This window comes from Cryptomeria japonica, chromosome 7 (assembly GCF_030272615.1).
Source record: "Cryptomeria japonica chromosome 7, Sugi_1.0, whole genome shotgun sequence".
Classification (NCBI taxonomy): domain Eukaryota; kingdom Viridiplantae; phylum Streptophyta; class Pinopsida; order Cupressales; family Cupressaceae; genus Cryptomeria; species Cryptomeria japonica.
This window is the reverse complement of record NC_081411.1, coordinates 790,862,284-790,881,232: the sequence shown is the minus strand read 5'-3', so window position 1 is coordinate 790,881,232 and position 18,949 is coordinate 790,862,284. Positions and strand designations below refer to the sequence as shown.

General features: G+C 36.8%; 1 protein-coding gene across 1 annotated transcript in view; it reads left to right on the top strand.

Annotated features, from left to right (window-relative positions):
- Positions 1-1,098: 1,098 nt before the first annotated feature.
- The window catches only part of LOC131068949 (uncharacterized), a 69,612-nt gene continuing 51,761 nt past the window's right edge, over positions 1,099-18,949 (top strand). Inside the window, exons 1-3 of the mRNA XM_058004236.1 lie at positions 1,099-1,452; positions 2,578-2,712; positions 3,182-3,320. Of these exons, the coding sequence (XP_057860219.1) occupies positions 1,228-1,452; positions 2,578-2,712; positions 3,182-3,320 (499 nt within the window). The 5' untranslated portion in view covers positions 1,099-1,227. The remainder of the gene's footprint in view (positions 1,453-2,577; positions 2,713-3,181; positions 3,321-18,949) is intronic.

The window sequence follows — 18,949 nt, the reverse complement described above, 5'->3', positions numbered from 1 at the left end:
TGCTCATCATGACAACAAAATGACAATAACACAGTCATGACAAACAATATAGAATCTTGCAAGCCAAATGAGGATACCCTGTGGCAGTTACAATAATTAAAAATCTACGATAATTCAATATTATAATTAAGAACTAAATATTTATTTTTATTACAATACTATGAAGTCAAGTACTCGCCACTACGTGGCACTTATTTAGAATAGAAGAGGATAGAAGAATCAATTTTGACAGAAAATAGTAATATTTCTAAAGTAGAATTGATTGAAGATTTAAGCAAACTTAAAAACATGGTCTTTACATGACCACGCCAACATCATATATATGGATTGATTGCATGCACACTTACTTGTGGAACTTTGTAGGACACACCTTTTTTATGTTAAATCTATATAAAACTTATATATTTTGAGTAAAAAAATAGATTCTTTAAATTTTAGTTTAGTTTCAAATTGGAATATAAAATTATTTTCCTTTTTTATTCATAAATAGTGGTTTTTTTTTTTATATTCAAGCTAAAATAATGTCAATCATATGTTGAAAAGTGTTTTATGGAACTGCATTTGACGTATTTATGACGTTTTATAATAGTGTATGAAGTGTTCAAAAGAATGGTTTTCTATGGAATGACTTCAATCCACTAATTTACCTAATTGTATTATGCTCATATTGTAGATACTTGTTGGAAGTGTTATTGAACATTGATCATATTTTCATGTATATATTTACTACAAATTCTAACATATAAATCTTCTTATCCTTGATTTCAATGACTTGATATTGGTGATAAATGAATGAGTCCATATGATAAACTATTAAATTTGCCCAACTTATAAAAAAGTACGATATACAATATGTCATTTTATGATAATTGTTTTTATCGTTATTCTTGTATTTCTTTCAATTTTCACATCTCTTGAGCACACCCATTACACACCAAAGTGAAATTGCTAGTATAATTGTAGATGCAACTCCTAGTTAAAGCTAAATTAATTGCCCAATCATTGTTAACATTTATTTAATTAACAAAATACCTATAAAAAGGGATTTTATTAAAAAATATTAGATATATAAACGGGGATTTTTTTCATGTAGCAAATAAAAAGTTACCGCCAGCCTTAAACCCTAATTAGAGACGTAGAGGTTGTGCGTCTCAGAAAATATCAACTGTGAAATGCTTTCTTGTTTTACTGTCTGTTGCCTGTGAACAATCTCTTCAGAAAATAGCAATGGGAAAGAAAAAGGGTAATGAAGGAAAAAATAAATCAAAGAAGAAGAAGAATAAGGTTCCAGGTTTGGCACCAGATGCCGTGGCCATGAAGAAGAGAAAAAATGCTTCGGAGGCAAATATGTTTGAAACTCTGTGGGCACGCAAGAAATTTAATATTCTAGGGAAAAAACAGAAGGGGCAAGGGCGTCGCGTGGGCCTCTCCCGCTCATTAGCCATGGAAAAGGTACGCAAATTTTTTCATCTTATTGTATTTGCTTTTTATTAGTAAATTCCCCAGCTCATTATCTTTCCGCTTACACTCCACAACTCAGAGGCACTGTGGCTTAATGTTTAAGGTTTATGTTGTAAACATGCCAATTTTAAAGTAAGTCTGCCAATTCCTGCATTTTTCAAACTAGTTGCATTTGAGTGGATCTTTATGTTTTCTGTTTATGTATTTGAATGGATGTTCATTGGTTTGTTGTTTGTTTTTGAATTTTGTTAATTTGAGAACATTTTATGTAGCTTAGTAGCTATCGGACGGTTAAGTTGAATGCTTATGTTTGCTGGTTGATCATGGGGGAGATTAGACAGGTTGATCATGTGACTGCTGTGTTATAGGTGATATTTTTGTGACAATTACTCTGCAACGGTTTAAATTTATTTGGATGCTATGTAGGGGGAGGGATGTTGATTGAGACTAGGCTCTTATAAATCTCCTCCAATTACCGTTATACTGCATGGTTTAAATTTATTTGAATGCTAAATGGGGAGAGGGATTTGAACTGGGGTCAGATCTGTGTGGGTGTCCTCCATTACCATTACACTGCAATGGTTTAAATTTATTCAGATGCTTTAGCAATAGTAGAACAATTATTTTGTGAGCAGAAACAAAATATGAGCACCCATAAAGACTACCGACAATATGTACTCATACAGGGCTAAACATACTAGATACATGCATTTCTAAATTTTTTTCATGGTTCAATTTATGCAAGGCACTAAAAGCTTGATTTTCTTCATCTTTTTCAAATAATTCAATTGATATATTTTGTTTTGTACAGGTCTATACATGATAGATACATGCTTTTCTAAATATTTTTTAATGTTTCAAATTATCAAGGCACTAAAAGCTTAAGTTTCATTATCTTTTTTCTAATAATTCAATTGACATATTATGTTTTGAAGTGCGTTTACTTTCAATAAGATCCATATTTGGAGTCTCCAGCAACAAATGCTAAGAATGAAAACGAGGAATGCTATATCATTCCCATGCATTTCCATGCATTTTTATGTTTTAGCAAATGTTTAGTGTGTTCTATAATTTTGAAAATTTATAGTGGATGGCAATGTGGGTGATTTTGTGCAGAGAAAGAAGACTCTCTTACAAGAATACAAGCAAAGTGGGAAAGCTAATATGTTCTTGGATAGACGGTTTGGGGAAAATGATGAGAGTCTTGGAGATGAAGATAAGGCTATTATTAGATTCCAACGTGAGCGGCAGGTAATGGTCTACTTGCATTTTAGTGGTATATTGATAAATATCCATGCTTGCAGGAAGTCAAATAGGGATTCATTTCATTTGGGAGAATAGTAACAGAATCTTTTAATGTGTGCATTCCCAATTAAGGTAGATGTAAATTTTATGCACGCATTGTTCTCAAGAATTGCAGATCTTTAACTGTTAATGATATCAAACTTGGTCATGACATTTTAAAAGAGCATAAGACTATTCAGGTTGGAGCGGGTTAAAATTACTATTTTCTGTTGTTTGTCTTTTGAATTATTGTAAGATATGTCATTTCTCTTTTCAAGTGTGTTTAGTTGGGAACATGGAACCTATAGTGTTCTCTCTTTGATTCACACAAACTTAAATTCAATGTTAAATATGGAACCTATCACGTTCTCTCTTTGATTCACACCGACTTAAATACAATGTTATTTATTACTTTTCTTTGCTTGTTTTCTCCTAGGGAAGGATGGTTAAGCAAAGCAAGTTCGCTTTATCAGATGGAGATGATGATATTCTAACTCATCATGGTGCTGCCCTCTCAACTCTTGATGACTTTGAAGATGATATTGCTGAAGATGATGAAGACATTTCAAGAGATTGTATGTCCTCACCCTGCTTTGCATTTACATGAATTGTACAGTTTTTATGTTGGATTGCATGTCATTTCATTTATCTAGAAAGGTAATGGAAGACAAGTCATTTTTCAATCTATCGAACCTTCAGAGCTATATATTTTGTTTCTTACATCTTGAAATACATCTTGAAAGAGCATTAGGAAAGCTGCTTACCAGATTTATAGCTTGAGAAGGTAGTGTGTTAGTTGCTAACTAGTATGGAAGATCTATTTAAGGATCAAATCACAATTGAGAATACTGTGAACAAAGTTACGTCAATCTTGTAAAGCTGTAAGATTAATTAGTGCTCAAAGGAAGTTGCTTCAACCCTTAAAGTTGTAAAAGTAATTAGTACTGGAAGGAAGTTTTGTGTATGATATGAAACATGTGTCTGGTCTTAGGAGTCAATATCTCAGTTATTTTTGTGACCCCAACTAAACTAAATGAAGATTTGTATCCTTTGGTTTAGTTGTTATTGGCAATATTAACAGTGACTTTGGTAAAATGCATTGTATTTCTTTCCGGTAATGAAATTTCAAGATGTTTATGGTAGTGAGCGCAAGTTAGCCATATGTGGCTCTTTTTTGCATTGTGTCATTTTTATTTGATCGATAAAATACATTTTATCAATTTAATGTCATGCATGATTAATATTAGTAAGTAATAATAAGTAATACATATTGCTTTTCAGCTGGAAGAAATGGTCTAGATTCCCTAAGTTTAATGTCATCTTCAGTGTTGAGAGGCTTGACTCTTCGCCATGCGACCTTGAGGCATATTCCAACGCTAGCCTTGAGATAGCTGATGCAACTTCTCAGGTTTATAAGTAGGAAATTGCTCTAGATTTGTGGAAAATGTGATGATGATCTTTTAATGTTCTTTAGACAAAATTAGTGTATGGGACCTTCGAATTGCATCATTCATTATACAATTTAACATGTATTTTGACTGTGCTATACAAGATAGTACGAAATATTATTGGAGTCACTCATGTTGTTGTTTCCATCACTTAGTGGAAGCCTCATCCTTGTGATTTCTCTTGATATTGCAATCCTTAGCTCCATCCCTTGTGTAAAAAATGCTCTACAAAGGAAAAAAAGACATAAGATGGTAGGCAGACATATGCATATGGATGAAATAGAAATTATTCACACTATTCTTTTTGTAGTTGAACATGGTGGAAAAGAAGGTACCCAAGTTGTTTTGTTTCTTGTAAGCAACAAGTTCTTAATTATTATTTGCATGATGAAATAGTGAATTTGCTTATCGCATTGTTAAGGTCAATGCAAGTTAAAACGAAATGGTGTTTGTTCTCAATTTTTTTAGTGTCACAAATTTTACCTATTTGCTCATTCCGAGTAGTTTATGGGGTAGTCCATCAAACAGTATCAGCTACAGGCCACAAGCATTACACCTTATTTTAACAATATTCATTTTATTTTTCAAGCAAATGATGCTGGAAAAATAAATTGTATTAATCAAACTAGGATTGATAAAGTCTTTTTAATACCTTAACTTGCTCTTATTATTAATTTCTTTGATGTTCCATACTTTTTTTTCTTTAAACTTCACAGGGATCTAATATTGATTTGATATAAGCCAAGCTTTAATGTCTTCAATCCACCATTTTTTCAATCTATGGTTGCTACTTGCTACTAACAATATCATAAGCAATATGAGGAGTGTGCATATCTTTTTATTTAAATCAATTCATTCCAGATTGTGCATATCTTCATATAATCCTTACATCCATATGGCAACTTCACAAATTAATTAAATTAATGCCATCGCAGGTGAACAATAAAATATATGAAGTCAACTCCCAGCAATACAAACTTTTCATAACAAATGTAAAATATTTTGAAAGATAATAACTTTATTCCTTAATGAGATACAAAATACCTCAGCCTGCAAGTAGCTTATTCCTGAGAAAATTATCAAATTTGTCTCCAAAGGAGACTTCACAAATGTGCGTTGATGTAGACTCCATCACAAATCCACCCCACTAGAAGAGCCAGGTTTTCATCCAACCCTTTTGTTAAACTTGTGAAGGTTTCCATCTCTAGATATCATATATTGTTATATCAAATCCAAAAGCATGCCTCCTACAACCCTAGGAGCCTCTTTATAAAGACCTCAGGGAAACATATAGAAGTTTAGGTCGACTGAAGACTTTATTTAATAAGTGACTTATTTATTTATTTATTTTTTTAATGCCTGGTAAACTTTTTAACGTGAATAAGTGACTTATTTTATTATTATTTAATTAAATCAATTAATATTAAGTCATCATTTGAATATTTATTTATTTTTGACAGCTTAATAAAAATCAATTTAATTAATTGTCACTTTAAAAATTGGGGACATCACAGTCCTCCTGGCCGAAAACATTGCTTGTCCTCAAGCAATTCTCTATTACACCACCCGGATCCCAAACTAGCCATATGAAAAATATTACTCACTTTGCTGCTTCACTCTAATGCAACTAGCAGTGTTGAAACCTGCAACTCTGTTCATGCCACCGATGCCAAATATCCATCTAAAACCGAATCTATTCCCATGGATGTGAAGAATGATCGGAACAACATCTATCCATTTGAGAACCTCACTCCAGATGAAGCAACAATTATCTCCAATGACAACGCAATAAGCCAACCTCCAATAAGAGAAAGACGATACAATCCTCTCCAACTCCTCCAATCAGCTGCTGTCCCCAAAAGACAACCTGGAATCTTTGCGGTTTTATCATGCCATGTACCAAGGCTCAGCTGTAACTTATCCACTCCAAGTAAATGCCACTCAACATGAAGAACATTGATCATGCACACTTTATACCTTGAAAATTGAACAGCTCTATACTCCAATAATGTATCGTGAGGGAGAAATGTATAAATGGCTTTTCCAAGAGTGTTCACATGCTTAAATCAAGCTGAATTAGCAATGTCACCATCCATGCATTAATGGCTTTTCCAAGAGTGTTGACATGCTTAAACCAAGCTGAATTAGCAATGTCACCATCCATGTACACTCCTTCATATGCTGGTCCAACAAATGTGAGCTCTACCATGTGAGCCTCTAGGAGAGATTACTCCTCAAACTCTCCACAAATGACCCAAAGCCCAACCAAATCACATATGCCTCCCTTTATATGTATAGGCATAACACTAGTGGCTGATCCACCTGTTGTGACCTTTTCACACATCGCCCCATTGCTAATGGGGACCCCCTGCTTGTTTTGGTCCTCTTGGTCTTTTGGTTGTGGTTCTTTGGGTCTTTTCGCAGCAATCTCGTCGATCTCCCCAGGTCAGCATGTGTTTTGGTAAATTCTGACCAGGTTTGCAAGTGTTTTGGTAATTTGTGATCAAGTCTGCAAGTGTTTTGAGTGAATTTGACTAAATTCAGAGCTTGTTTTGTCTATTTTAGGGTTTTTGCCCCTTCAGACTTAGGTTTGAGGTCATTTTCTTAGGGTTTAGGAAAATTTGAACGTTGCAATGAAGTCAAAACCCTTTAAGGAAGCTACTAGTGAAATTTGAGCGAATTCAGAGCACTTACTATTTTTAGTAAGTTTCATTGCGTCTCGGATTACAAACTTACTATTTTTCCAAGCATCAAAAAATTCTTCCACCATAGCATAATTGCAAACAAGTCTAGGAGGAGGGCGCCAAACATAGGTCAAGGAGGAATTCTCCTCCAAGTCCAAATTCCTTCCCTTCACGAAATTACGATCAAGGACAGATGAAGAACACAAAAATCATGAGGAGATTTTTTTCATTCTCAATCAAAACTTCTTCCTTAGGGTAGAAATGCACCCAAGATGAAGAATTTCAAGGCACAAAGAAAATTGGCTAACTATGAAGATTTTCTCTCTCCAGAACTCCGGACAGGACAAAATTTCTCAAACATGGAAAAAATGGTCAGTTGAGAGAAAATCGTTCTCTAGGACGAGGTATGCATGAGAACACAAGAAAATTTCCTTCAGGACAAAAATCTCTCTAGAAAGGTTTTCTCTCTTGTAGAATTCCAGAAGTACAAAGATTCTTGCAGAAGTGGAAAAATTTGTTAAAATTCTTCCAAGGTGGGAAATTATTCTCCAAGTGTGAAGAGGACTTTTCATTGCTGGAATTCAAGCTAGAGACTGTGCCACGTGCCTCTGTAGGAGTGTTGGAAGCCGTCATAGCTAGGTTCGTTGCATTTGCCATAAATGAATGGGATAATTGTTGTCCAATTTTGGATGAGAATCTATTAATTGCATGAGGACTTTATTGCTAGTGGACATTTTGATTGAGTGATGGTATATTCAATGCATGGCAGCCGTCATATTCAAAGAAGTAGTGGCTCATTTAATGCATAATGGGCGATTTTTGAGAAGTGATGGGCATTTAATGCATTATGGATGCCATTTTGGGAGTAGAGAGCTATTAATACATAGTGGGCGTGATTCCTCATTTATCATCTAAGTCACTAGGTTTGAATTCGAATTCGAAGTTCGACAACTTTGAAATTCGAATGAAGTTCGATGAGGAAAAAATTCAAAATGTATAAAATTCGAATTAAATTCGCCATATGTAATTTTAAATTTTTTTTAATAAATATATGTAATATATCTATAAAATTGCCCAAATAGTTTAACATTGATAAATAGATTTGAAATCATTACAAAAAGATGACATATTTATAAAATATAAACCTTCGAAAAAAAAATCGTCATTAAATTCTCTTTATATAAATTTGAGTTTTTAAAAATATCAGAATAAACAATATTTAATTTATATATTTTAATTTAAATTTATCAAATTTTATATATGAATTATTAAAAATTTGAATTAAATATTTTAAAATATTTAATTTTTTATATATTAAATGTTAAATCTGATAACTTTTATACTAAACGTTAATATATTAACAACATTATTAGTTAACATTCATATTATATTTTAATACTATTTAACATTTTATTGGGCAACGCCATTACATCCGGCAACAACTTATATTAGATGTTTAATATTATTAAATGTTTAATAAAGGTTCACATTTAGCGGGCAACTTTATGAAGTTTCTTTAATTGTAACATTTACCTTATCCTCTTTCTCCCGATGCGGCCGTCTAAAAACCCTACCGGCGCCAATGCTTGCGTCGACCATTGACTCACAACCCTTGTACCTCCCAACGGCAATAGCGAAGTGGTTATTTGCCGACAACAAAAAAACACCTCTGCCTGTTTCGTGTGCGAATTTTAAACGAATTTTGGTCAATCGAACTTAACGATTTTCAACGATTTTTATTGCGTGTTTTAAAGTTCGGCGAATTTCGAACTTCAAGGATGAAATTCGGCCGAACCTGGTGACTTAGTTTATGATTATTCCTTGCTACCTGGCGTCATGATTGGGAATCTTTGATCAAACCCTAATTAGGGTTTTGAATGTTTAATCTTAGCCATTGATTGGTTTTTAATCTCGACCGTCCATTTTCCTCTTGGAGGCCTATAAAAAGGGTTCACCCCTTCATTTATAACTGAGGGAGATTTGTATGAAATTGTTATGATAAGTTATTGAGATAATAACAGTGATACATTGTTCTTTGATGGTGTTCGCTTGTGTTATTTTGTGACTTGCATGGTTTCACCTTCCTCAATTAGTTTAGATTTGTTTCAAGCATTTAGATGAATGAATTTGATTGCAGTGTTTTATGGAGAGATCGCTTGCTCATACCTTTTGTTGATAGATGATTTCCATCCACAGTGCAAGCTTGGACCGAGCTCTTATATTTGTGTTCTTAATCTAAATTGTTGGATGAACATTGTTCTTTGATGGTGTTCATTGATGGTTTAAAATCTTACAAACACAACCTATAAAGATTGCACCCTCTGTATGTAGTTGTCTACTAGTGGCGAAGTAAAGTGTGGTTGATCTCGCCTGGACCATTGTTATCTATTGAGTTCTTAGATTTAGCTTATTCATCCTAAGCCCTTTCCCCTTTAATTTCAGTTCATTCCAGTTTAGTTTGTTTGAAGCAGAAGCATCACAAAATTGCTATATCCGATGATGAAGTTCCAGCCACAGCAAAGAAGTGAAAGAATAATCCAAACGTAAGTCCCCTTGGATTACCAGCAAACATAAAAGCCAAACGAGTCTGTATCCATCAAAAAGTCGCTAGTACACAGTTGGAACCTTGGAGTCAATGTATGATCTTCCTGCAATCTTAGCATACATATGATTTTGATCTGAGAGTATAAAGTGACCATTGGAAAACTTTATTCTGTGTTGGTGTGGTCACAAAATACCCGTCAAGACCACCAAGCGTGTGTTCAGCTATCACATCTTCATCTATGATTTGAGCCTTCAATGGCTTCTCTAAAAGAGGAAACTCATGAAGCTCATGATGCAAACTAGATACCCCAATAGAATTTTCTGAATCATACCTCTTCTCTTGTTCACACCAATCTGACTGTTCTTCTTGCTTATTCAACTCAAGAGGATCATCCCCCATATGCTCCATCTCCATGTCTTCTTCCATTGGAAGAAATAGTGATTGAAGATAGTCTTCTCTTTGCTGTCTTGCTTGTTCTATATGATTGCAGCGTTCCTTGACCTCTTGTAAGTGCTGTCTTGGTTGGGCAGCCAACAACTTTGCCTCCCTAGCTCTTTGTGGCCATCCATCATACATACTTTGTGTCTTCTTTACATCTTCCATGCTGAAATATACAAACTCAGACCTTTTGTGTCTAGGATCCATAACAAATGCCTCATGTTTGACTCTCCAATCTTCAGTACCAACATTGGAAGATCATAACATTATCATCTTCATGTGTAAGGGCAGCCAACTCATGATTCTGCATATGTAAGGGACTGCTGTTCCAAATCAGGAAATCAGTCCTTACTGCCTGTCTTTGTGTGATGCCTTCATAGATTGTAATCACCTCTCCATTTATGGGTGGATGGTTGTCCACAAGTGCTGATCCAAGAGATGTCTCTAACTGGAAACCAAATGTGCCACCTGTGATAACTTCTGTCCCATGGTTGCAAGTTATACCTCTGCCCTCTCTTTTAAAAACTTCACATTGGGGTCCCTCAAAATCTTCATCTATGTATCAACTCTTCACAATCTTCATATTAGTTGTTGCTCTTTGGATGTGACTGCTGTAGATGATTCGGATGATGAAGAATGTGTCAAGCTCAACTCCAAACAAAGCTCATCAACTTGATTTTCTGACTCTTGAAGGGCCATTTGAGTACTCTTCAAGGAATCTGTATTAGCCTTAAGCTCATAGGTAAGCTTATCTACTTAATCTTCTTTTCTTCCTAATGCATCAAAATATACCTCGTTAAGTTGGAGGAGATGATCTCTATCTGAAAGTAGGTGTGGGTAATTTGATTTCATTGCAAAAGCTTCTTTGAGTACCTGTAAGCCTGCAAGAGATAGTTCTCCTTCAAAGACTTTGTGTCTCCTTTGGGCCTTTCCAAAAATAATCTGCCATCATCTTATGAGCATCATCAATGTGAGTTAGAGTTACAATAATCATATCTTTGTTTAACCTCAGGTGTCCTTCCAAGTGATGTGACTCTTGAGGTTTAACATCGTCAAACAAATATTCTGATTTGTCTTCATAATCATACCTTTCAAAAACAGCTCCCTTCACAATCACAACATCTTTTCTACAAAACTGAGAGTCTGAGGTTAGGCCAACATCATGCTCAAACAAAGGATTACCATCATAATAGTGAGTGGAATCATTTACCTCGTGCTCTCCTTCAACTGCTGATACATAATCAGATTGTGAGCAATATGAAATTTTAGCTTTTACCTCATTCTTAGCAATCTACTTTTGAGTGTTCTCAATGCAGGGCTTATGTGATGACAAATGACTGTTGATCAAACTCAGAAAGTCAGAATCATGTTCATGCCTCTTCACAGTGTCTTCATTGTCCTTTGTTGCATCTTCTTCCAAGGTAGGTTGCTTCATCATAAGTGCTGGTCTATGAGGTGTGTCCAGCTGAAAGTCATATGTTCTAGCTGCCTTAGCTGACATAAAACTGATCCATGCCTGCACCTCAGCTATTATGTTTTTTGCTTCCAATCAACTCCATGGTGAAGTATCCATGACAAACCAAACATTATCAAATTGTAGGATCTTGTTAGGTGATCTCTTAGACTCTACAATCAACTCTTTAAGACAGCACAAATATTCCTCCAATGTAATCATGTGTACAAAACAAGGGAAATCAATCTTACTACATGACCAATTTTTTGTTTTTGCTTTCATATGTATGAACATCACTGTCCAAGTTATCCAAATCACAATTTTATTCCTTACCAATAAGATGTAGAGTTGGTTCACGCAATGGAATATTAGTAGGATTCATACCTCCACATAGCTGATCAATCAATGCTGGTTTGGCAAACTCCGGGAAAGCATTTTCTTCAATCTTGTGGCCACCATGAAGACATATATTTTCCACTTATAGGTGCAATAGTTGATTCTTGCTTGTCCATATCCTCATATGGCTGACTTTTGTCTTTCCCATGCTCATTTGTAAGCTGCGAATTACAAGCAAGTGATTCCTTTTTCTTATCTATCTTTTCTTCAATAGTAACTTCTGAGTTTTCTTCTTCCTCAAATATTTCTTCTGGTTCTTTGCTTTTCACATTCATTTCAGTCTCTCCATCCAACCCATCTTTGAGACAATACTTTGATTCATCATTCTTAGAACCCATGTTTTTAGCAAACTCCTCAAACCTTCAACCTCTTTTGATTCTGGTTGAGATTCTGATTCAGTATCCATTTCTTCTTTCCTTTTTCTTATTTAGTACCTGCTAAAAGACTTGGTGGCTTTGACAGCATCAAGTTCACTTGAGTATTCATCAAAAACTCTGATAATCTCCTCATTCACGGGTATAATATTTCTTGTCAGACTTAGATATTCTTGGAATGTTAGTAGATTCTTAAACTTTTGATATTTGTTATACCACTCAGCAATTTTAGAAGCCACAATTTCATTATCCCTTTCTTCCATTTCTAAAATCAACCTTAGCTTCCCACAGGCTGGCAGGATTTTGGCTCTGATACCACTGAAATATGCTGACATAAAGAAATAATACCAATAACACTCTAAACAACAATTACTTCAAATTTATAACCCAATATCCATTCCAAAATACCAATGGTAGAAATTTCACAGAAAAGGAATATCGCAGAATCAAATTTACATTCAGATATTATTCCAGAACAGCAACTCATAAAAATATGACATGGATAACATACAGGTTGTTCACATTCAGTATCTCTCCACACAATGGCTAAGATGGAATATCCCAAATAGGGTACTAGATGTATATAACCAGATTTCCCTCAAATAATAATTTCAATGATGATTGCAAACCCAAAAACAATTATTTCTCAAAACTCAGAGTCACAATTTCAGACATACAACTTAAATATCAGAAATATAACTTCACTGTTTCTGTCATAAATACTGCTTCAAAAGAACTTAGACAAATAACAATATTCTGCAGGGCATAATAATTTGTATCAGAATTTTCGAACAATTTTCGAACTTGTCCAGAGATGGAGCGCACCAATGTCCTTGTAGTATTTTTTAATTTTTATGATGAATTTGTTTATTATATGCATTCTATGTGGTATTTTCAACTTAATTCTTGTTTTTAGGCTGCAAATATGTAAATTTTTCTGCTTTTTATATATATATTTTTATGGATGCACCGAAAATGAGCTTAACTCCTAATTCTTTTTGTCATACTGGCATGCTTTAATCCAAACCCAAATTGTAAAACAATGCGAGACACGCAATGGATTTCAAAGAATTGATTGATTAACAGAATGAGCAAGACGCTCATAAATAATACAAGGATATTTACAATAAAAGCAAGTTTCTAATAAGAAACTGCTGAGAAGATTGAAGACGATCTAACTAAAAAGGAATATACACTATTGAGCATTAATACTAAAATTAACATTATTTTAATATTCTATTACCCTCCCTTAATGCTCAATCTATTAACTACACCTATAGACCCCCTGAATTTTACAAATTTATCAGGACCAAGGGGCTTGGTGAAGATGTCTGCTGGCTGCTCCGAGGTAGGAACATACAGCAACTGAATGGATCCGTCTTCAACCAGCTGTCGAATATAGTGACAATGAGTTTCCACATGCTTGGTTCTTTCATGGAAGACTGGATTCTTGGCGAGTTTGAGCACTCCCTGATTATCACAGAACAAGGGAGTAGGACCTGCCTGGGAGACATGCATATCCGCAAGCATTCGTCGAAGCCAAACTGCCTCACAAGATGCCTTAACTGCTCCCCGATACTCTGCTTCTGTCGAGGAGAGAGCCACTGCCTGCTGCTTCTTACTAGTCCATTTGACAGCACCAGATCCCAAACTAAACACATACCCTGCTGTAGAGCCCAGTCAGAATCTGTGTAACCATTGAGTATAGGATCAGAACTCCGAGTGTACAGAAGTCCATAATCAGGAGTGCCACTCACATAACGCAGCACACGCTTCGCTGCTATCCAATGATCAGCCTTGGGAGCTGTCATGAAGCGTGAAATGTAGCTCACTGCAAAACTGATCTTAGGTCTAATGGCAGTAAGATAGATGAGGCTGCCCACTAGTTGCCTGAACAAAGATTCATCCACAACTGGTGAAGATGATTGAGCTGAAAGTTTGAGCCCGGGTTCCATAGGAGTAGAGGCAGGTTTGCAATCCTGCATTCTGAACCTGTCCACAAGATTTCTGGCATACTTGGACTGAGAGAGAAAGATACTGTTCTCAGTCTGCTAGACTTCAACTCCTAAGTAGTAATGTAGAAGTCCCAAATCTGTCATATCAAAGGTGCGGCACAAATCCTGTTTGATCCTAGTGATCGCATGTGCTGAACTGCCAGTAATGATTAAGTCATCCACATAGACAACCACAAATAGAATATCATTACTAGAATGCTTGATATACAAGTTTGCATCAGATGGACTCCGCTGCAAATTATGATCTGTCAGGTACTTATCAATTTTCATGTACCAAGCCCGAGGAGCTTGTTTCAGACCATAGAGTGCTTTGACTAGTCTACAGACCTTCTGTTCTTGACCAGCAACCTTGAATCTTGGGGGTTGTGTCATGTAGACTTCTTCCTGTAAGTCACCATTCAAAAAAGCACTCTTGACGTCCATCTGATGGACTTTCCAACTGAACTGGGCTGCCAAGGCAAGAACGAGCCGTATGGTACTCATTTTGGCTGTAGGAGCAAAAGTCTCCTCGTAGTCAATGCCATCTTTCTGTGAGAACCCACGAGCAACAAGACGAGCCTTATATTTGTCCAGGGTTCCATCAGCTTTGTATTTTACTTTGTACACCCATTTGCAGCTAATGGGCTTCTTCCCTGAAGGAAGATCAGAAAGGGCCCAAGTGTGATTCTTCTGAAGACTTTGGAACTCAGCTTCCATAGCCTGTTCCCACTCAGGTATACCTTTAGCCTCTGAGTATGTCTGAGGCTCAAAAACACTGTGTATGTTAGCCATGAGAGCAAAATTGACTGTATGCTGCTGTTTGCTCTTATTACGGGAGGTTCTACCCTCAATGAGCTCAGTATCCCTGAGATCACCAATGGTCTTGGCCCACCATTTAGGCCGGAGAGTAGAAGTGCGAACATCTGGAGGAGCTGGAAGAGGCTCAGGATCAGGAACAGGAGCAGCAAGAGGAGGATTATTCTCCGGAGGGAACTCAGGTAGTGCATCATCGAAAATAGATTCTGCATCATCCCTCCCATCAGGCGAACCTAATGGAATAAGAACACTGTGAGGCTGATCCTCAGAACTCTGCTCAGAAGAAGGGGACTGGAAGAATCCTCTGTCTTCATCAAATACAACATCACGACTGAAGATAAGACGTTCAGTGTCTATATCTATCAGTCTGTAGGCCTTATGGTGATCACTGTATCCTGTCATCATGAGTTTCTGACTTTTGGAATCCAACTTGGAGCGCTTAGCATCTAGAATCCAAACATAGGCAACAGAGCCAAAAACCTTCAGGTGGCTGATCTTAGGCTTTCGACCAGACCAAACCTCTTCTGGAGTCTTCCCCTTAACAGCCTGAGTAGGAGAACGGTTAAGAAGGTAGATAGCAGTAAACACTGCTTCAGCCCAATACTTATTCGGAACACTCCTGTGTTGTAACATAGAGCGAGCCATCTCAACAACCGTACGATTGCGACGCTCAACACCACTGTTTTGTTGAGGAGTGTAGGGTGTAGTCAACTGGCGTTTGATGCCATGGGTATCACAGAAGTTGGAGAATGCAGAAGAACAAAATTCTCCCCCCGTTATCTGTCCTAAGAGTAATGATACTATGTCCAGACTCTTTTTCAACAAAGGACTTAAACTTCTGAAAGATACTAAATACATCTGATTTATGTTTAAGAAAGTACACCCACATCTTTCTACTAAAATCATCTACAATAAGCAAAAAGTATTTGCAACCAGTAATAGAAGATGTATTCATAGGACCACAAATATCAGCATGAAGTAATTGAAGTACCTTAGATGCGCGCCAAGACTTTCCATGTGTGAATGAAGTCCGATGCTGTTTGCCAACTTGACAAGCGCCACATACTCCAAGATGCTGAGTCTGAATATCAGGTAACCCTGAAACAAGTCCCTCCCGAGATAGCTGAGAGAGATACTGAATGTTGAGATGTCCATATCTCTGATGCCACAAAGTGCTGAGAGGAGAAACACGAGCTGCCAGAGCCACTTCAGGAGAATCACCAGTGTCAAGAAGCCTATATAGGCCATGATCCTCTAGACCAACAACAACAGTAAGACGAGTCTCCCGATCAATGATGGAACACTTGTGAGCACTGAACACCACATCTAGCTGAGGAGAATTCCTCATAATCTGGCTGACAGAGAGCAGATTAAGTTCCATTCCAGGAACATAGTACACATTCAGAAAAAGGAGAGTCCTGCCACCAGACTGTATCTGAACAGTGCCTCTGCCAACAACTGTACACTCCTCACCTCCGCCAAATACAACAGAATCACTGAAAGGTGAGAAGTCTATAAACCAGTCACGCCAATGAGAAAAGTGACGTGATGCACCAGAGTCGATGTACCAAGCAGAAGACCTGACATGATCTGAAGACCTCTTAGCCATAAAGGCATAAAAGGCAGACTCCTTCTGCTCGGAATGTTCAGCAACATGCGCCTTCTGGTGTGACCCTCCCTGCTTCTTTTGTTCAGAAGCGAGCCTCTGACGGCAATCTTTCTTCATATGGCCGTACTTGTGACAGTAATTGCACTGCACATTCTTCTTCTTAGCTCCATCCTGTGTCTGAGAAGAGCCTTTCTGCTGAGAAGACTGAGAGGACTGAAATTTGCCTTTATCCTTGTGAAAGGATTGAGCTATAAAGGCATTTTCCGAGGAGGTTGATGTAGTACCACTACCAAACTGTTGTTTCCAGCGATCCTGCTGTAGAAGTTTGGTGCACAATTCTGAAAACTTCAGATCAACATTAGTGGAAGTAATATTGAGGGTCTCAATGAAGTGTTCATACGATTTCGGAAGACTTTTCAGAGTGATTACTACCATGTCTTCTTCCTCCATAGTCCGACCAATAGCTTCGAGCTGATCTCGAATGTCCTTAATCCTCGTGAGGTGTTCTTGTAAGGACATACATTCGTCCATCATAATGGAGAACAGCTGATTCTTTAGAAAGAATGCTCGGCTCTTGTCGGATGTCTCATGCAATTCCTTCAGATGCTTCCAGATGTCAGAAGCTGTCTTGCCGGAAGGAATCTGCGGTAACTGATCATCAGTCACTAAGAGTTTGAGAAGCATAACTGCCTCCCGATTGCGTTCATCAAACTTATCTTGATCTGCACCAGGTGTACCAGGACTGAGCTCTTTTCCCAAAACAAGCTGGTCAAGACGCCTATATTCAAAAATGGTCAACATACGCTGTTTCTAGATGTTGTAATTGTGGCCATTAAAGTGTTGACTGCCTTCTAACATCAGATTGGTGAGAGAAGCCATTTGCACGTTTCCCAAAAACATTTCCGGCTGACCCAGAAAAATCCAAAGACAACCCACAAATTCGTGTGAAAAACCCAGAAGAGATTTGCTGTCAAAATCTGGATCCGCGGGCACGAAAATCGAGACACCCAGAAAAACGAACTACTACCCAGATTGGTGTTCGAAAAACCCACCAAGAATCTGCAAGAAAAATTGATTTTCAATAAAAACTAAAAGGTTAACACCTTAATCGAAAATTGCAGAAGGTCGTGGGAGCCATGGATGTCACAGAAAATAAATGGCGTCGCCGAAGGTGGCAGGTCGCGACGCCGGAGGTTGCAGATGCATCGGAGGTTGCAGGTGGAGATCACAGACGGAACACCGGAGATGACAGACAGAGGTCGCGACGCCGGAGATGATAAACGGAACACCGGTCACGACGACCCTGCAGGTCGCGCGAACACAGGTCGCAGACACACGACGCCAAACGACGCCGAACACAGGTCGCAGACACATGACGCCGAACGATGCCGAACACAGGTTGCAGGTTGCGAAAAACAGGAGCTAGGCAACGGAAAAAAAACCTTGAAGGATTTTTAAAACACCAGAAAAAATTTCGAAAATTTCCACTAATTGGAATTTAGAATTAAAAAATTTCCGAAAAAATTTCTCCTATAGCTCTGATACCATAAAACAATGCGAGACACGCAATGGATTTCAAAGAATTGATTGATTAACAAAATGAGCAAGACGCTCATAAATAATACAAGGATATTTACAATAAAAGCAAGTTTCTAATAAGAAACTGCTGAGAAGATCGAAGATGATCTAACTAAAAAGGAATATACACTATTGAGCATTAATACTAAAATTAACATTATTTTAATATTCTATTAAATTGGTAACTTAGGTAGTAAGTTATATAGGTCAGTAAAAATGTGATGTGTGCATTAAGAGTTTATGCTCTCCAACCATTATTGGACAAGTGATTATATATAGGAAGTTCATCTTGTTGTAAGAAATTATGTAATTATGAGATATTGAAATTACATAGGTAGGTAGTTGACCATTACAGTGAGGGAGAACTTATAGATTGATTAATTGCTCAAGGATTTTTGAGTGTAGCTCTACCTCTAAGGACATTCTTCTTCAATTAAATTGATATTAGGGTACATAGATACACATTAGGTACACCTTTTGTTGTGCATTTTTCTGTCAGTTTCTTTCTTACATGTGGCATTGTTGCGGCAAGTTTGGCAAGTAGGTTTTTTTGTGGACATTGAAATATTTTTTTGAATTGATTTGCATGAAAATGCCTCATTTTTCAGTGTATATTCGGACCACAAGCCACCTCATAGCATCTGGACCTTCAGAACAGTTCTCCTCAAATTAGGAAGTTTCTTCAATTGGCTCAATGATGAGCCACATTAAATTTTCCATGGTGTATAAAGGGGTCTATGCTTTTTGCAAAGTTGGTCATCACAGATTGCTACATGACATTACTAAAAAGGGGAAAACATTTCTTTTTCAATATAAGAAAACTGAATGCTGTTTTTTGCAGTTTGAAGAAAATATTCAAACATAGTTTC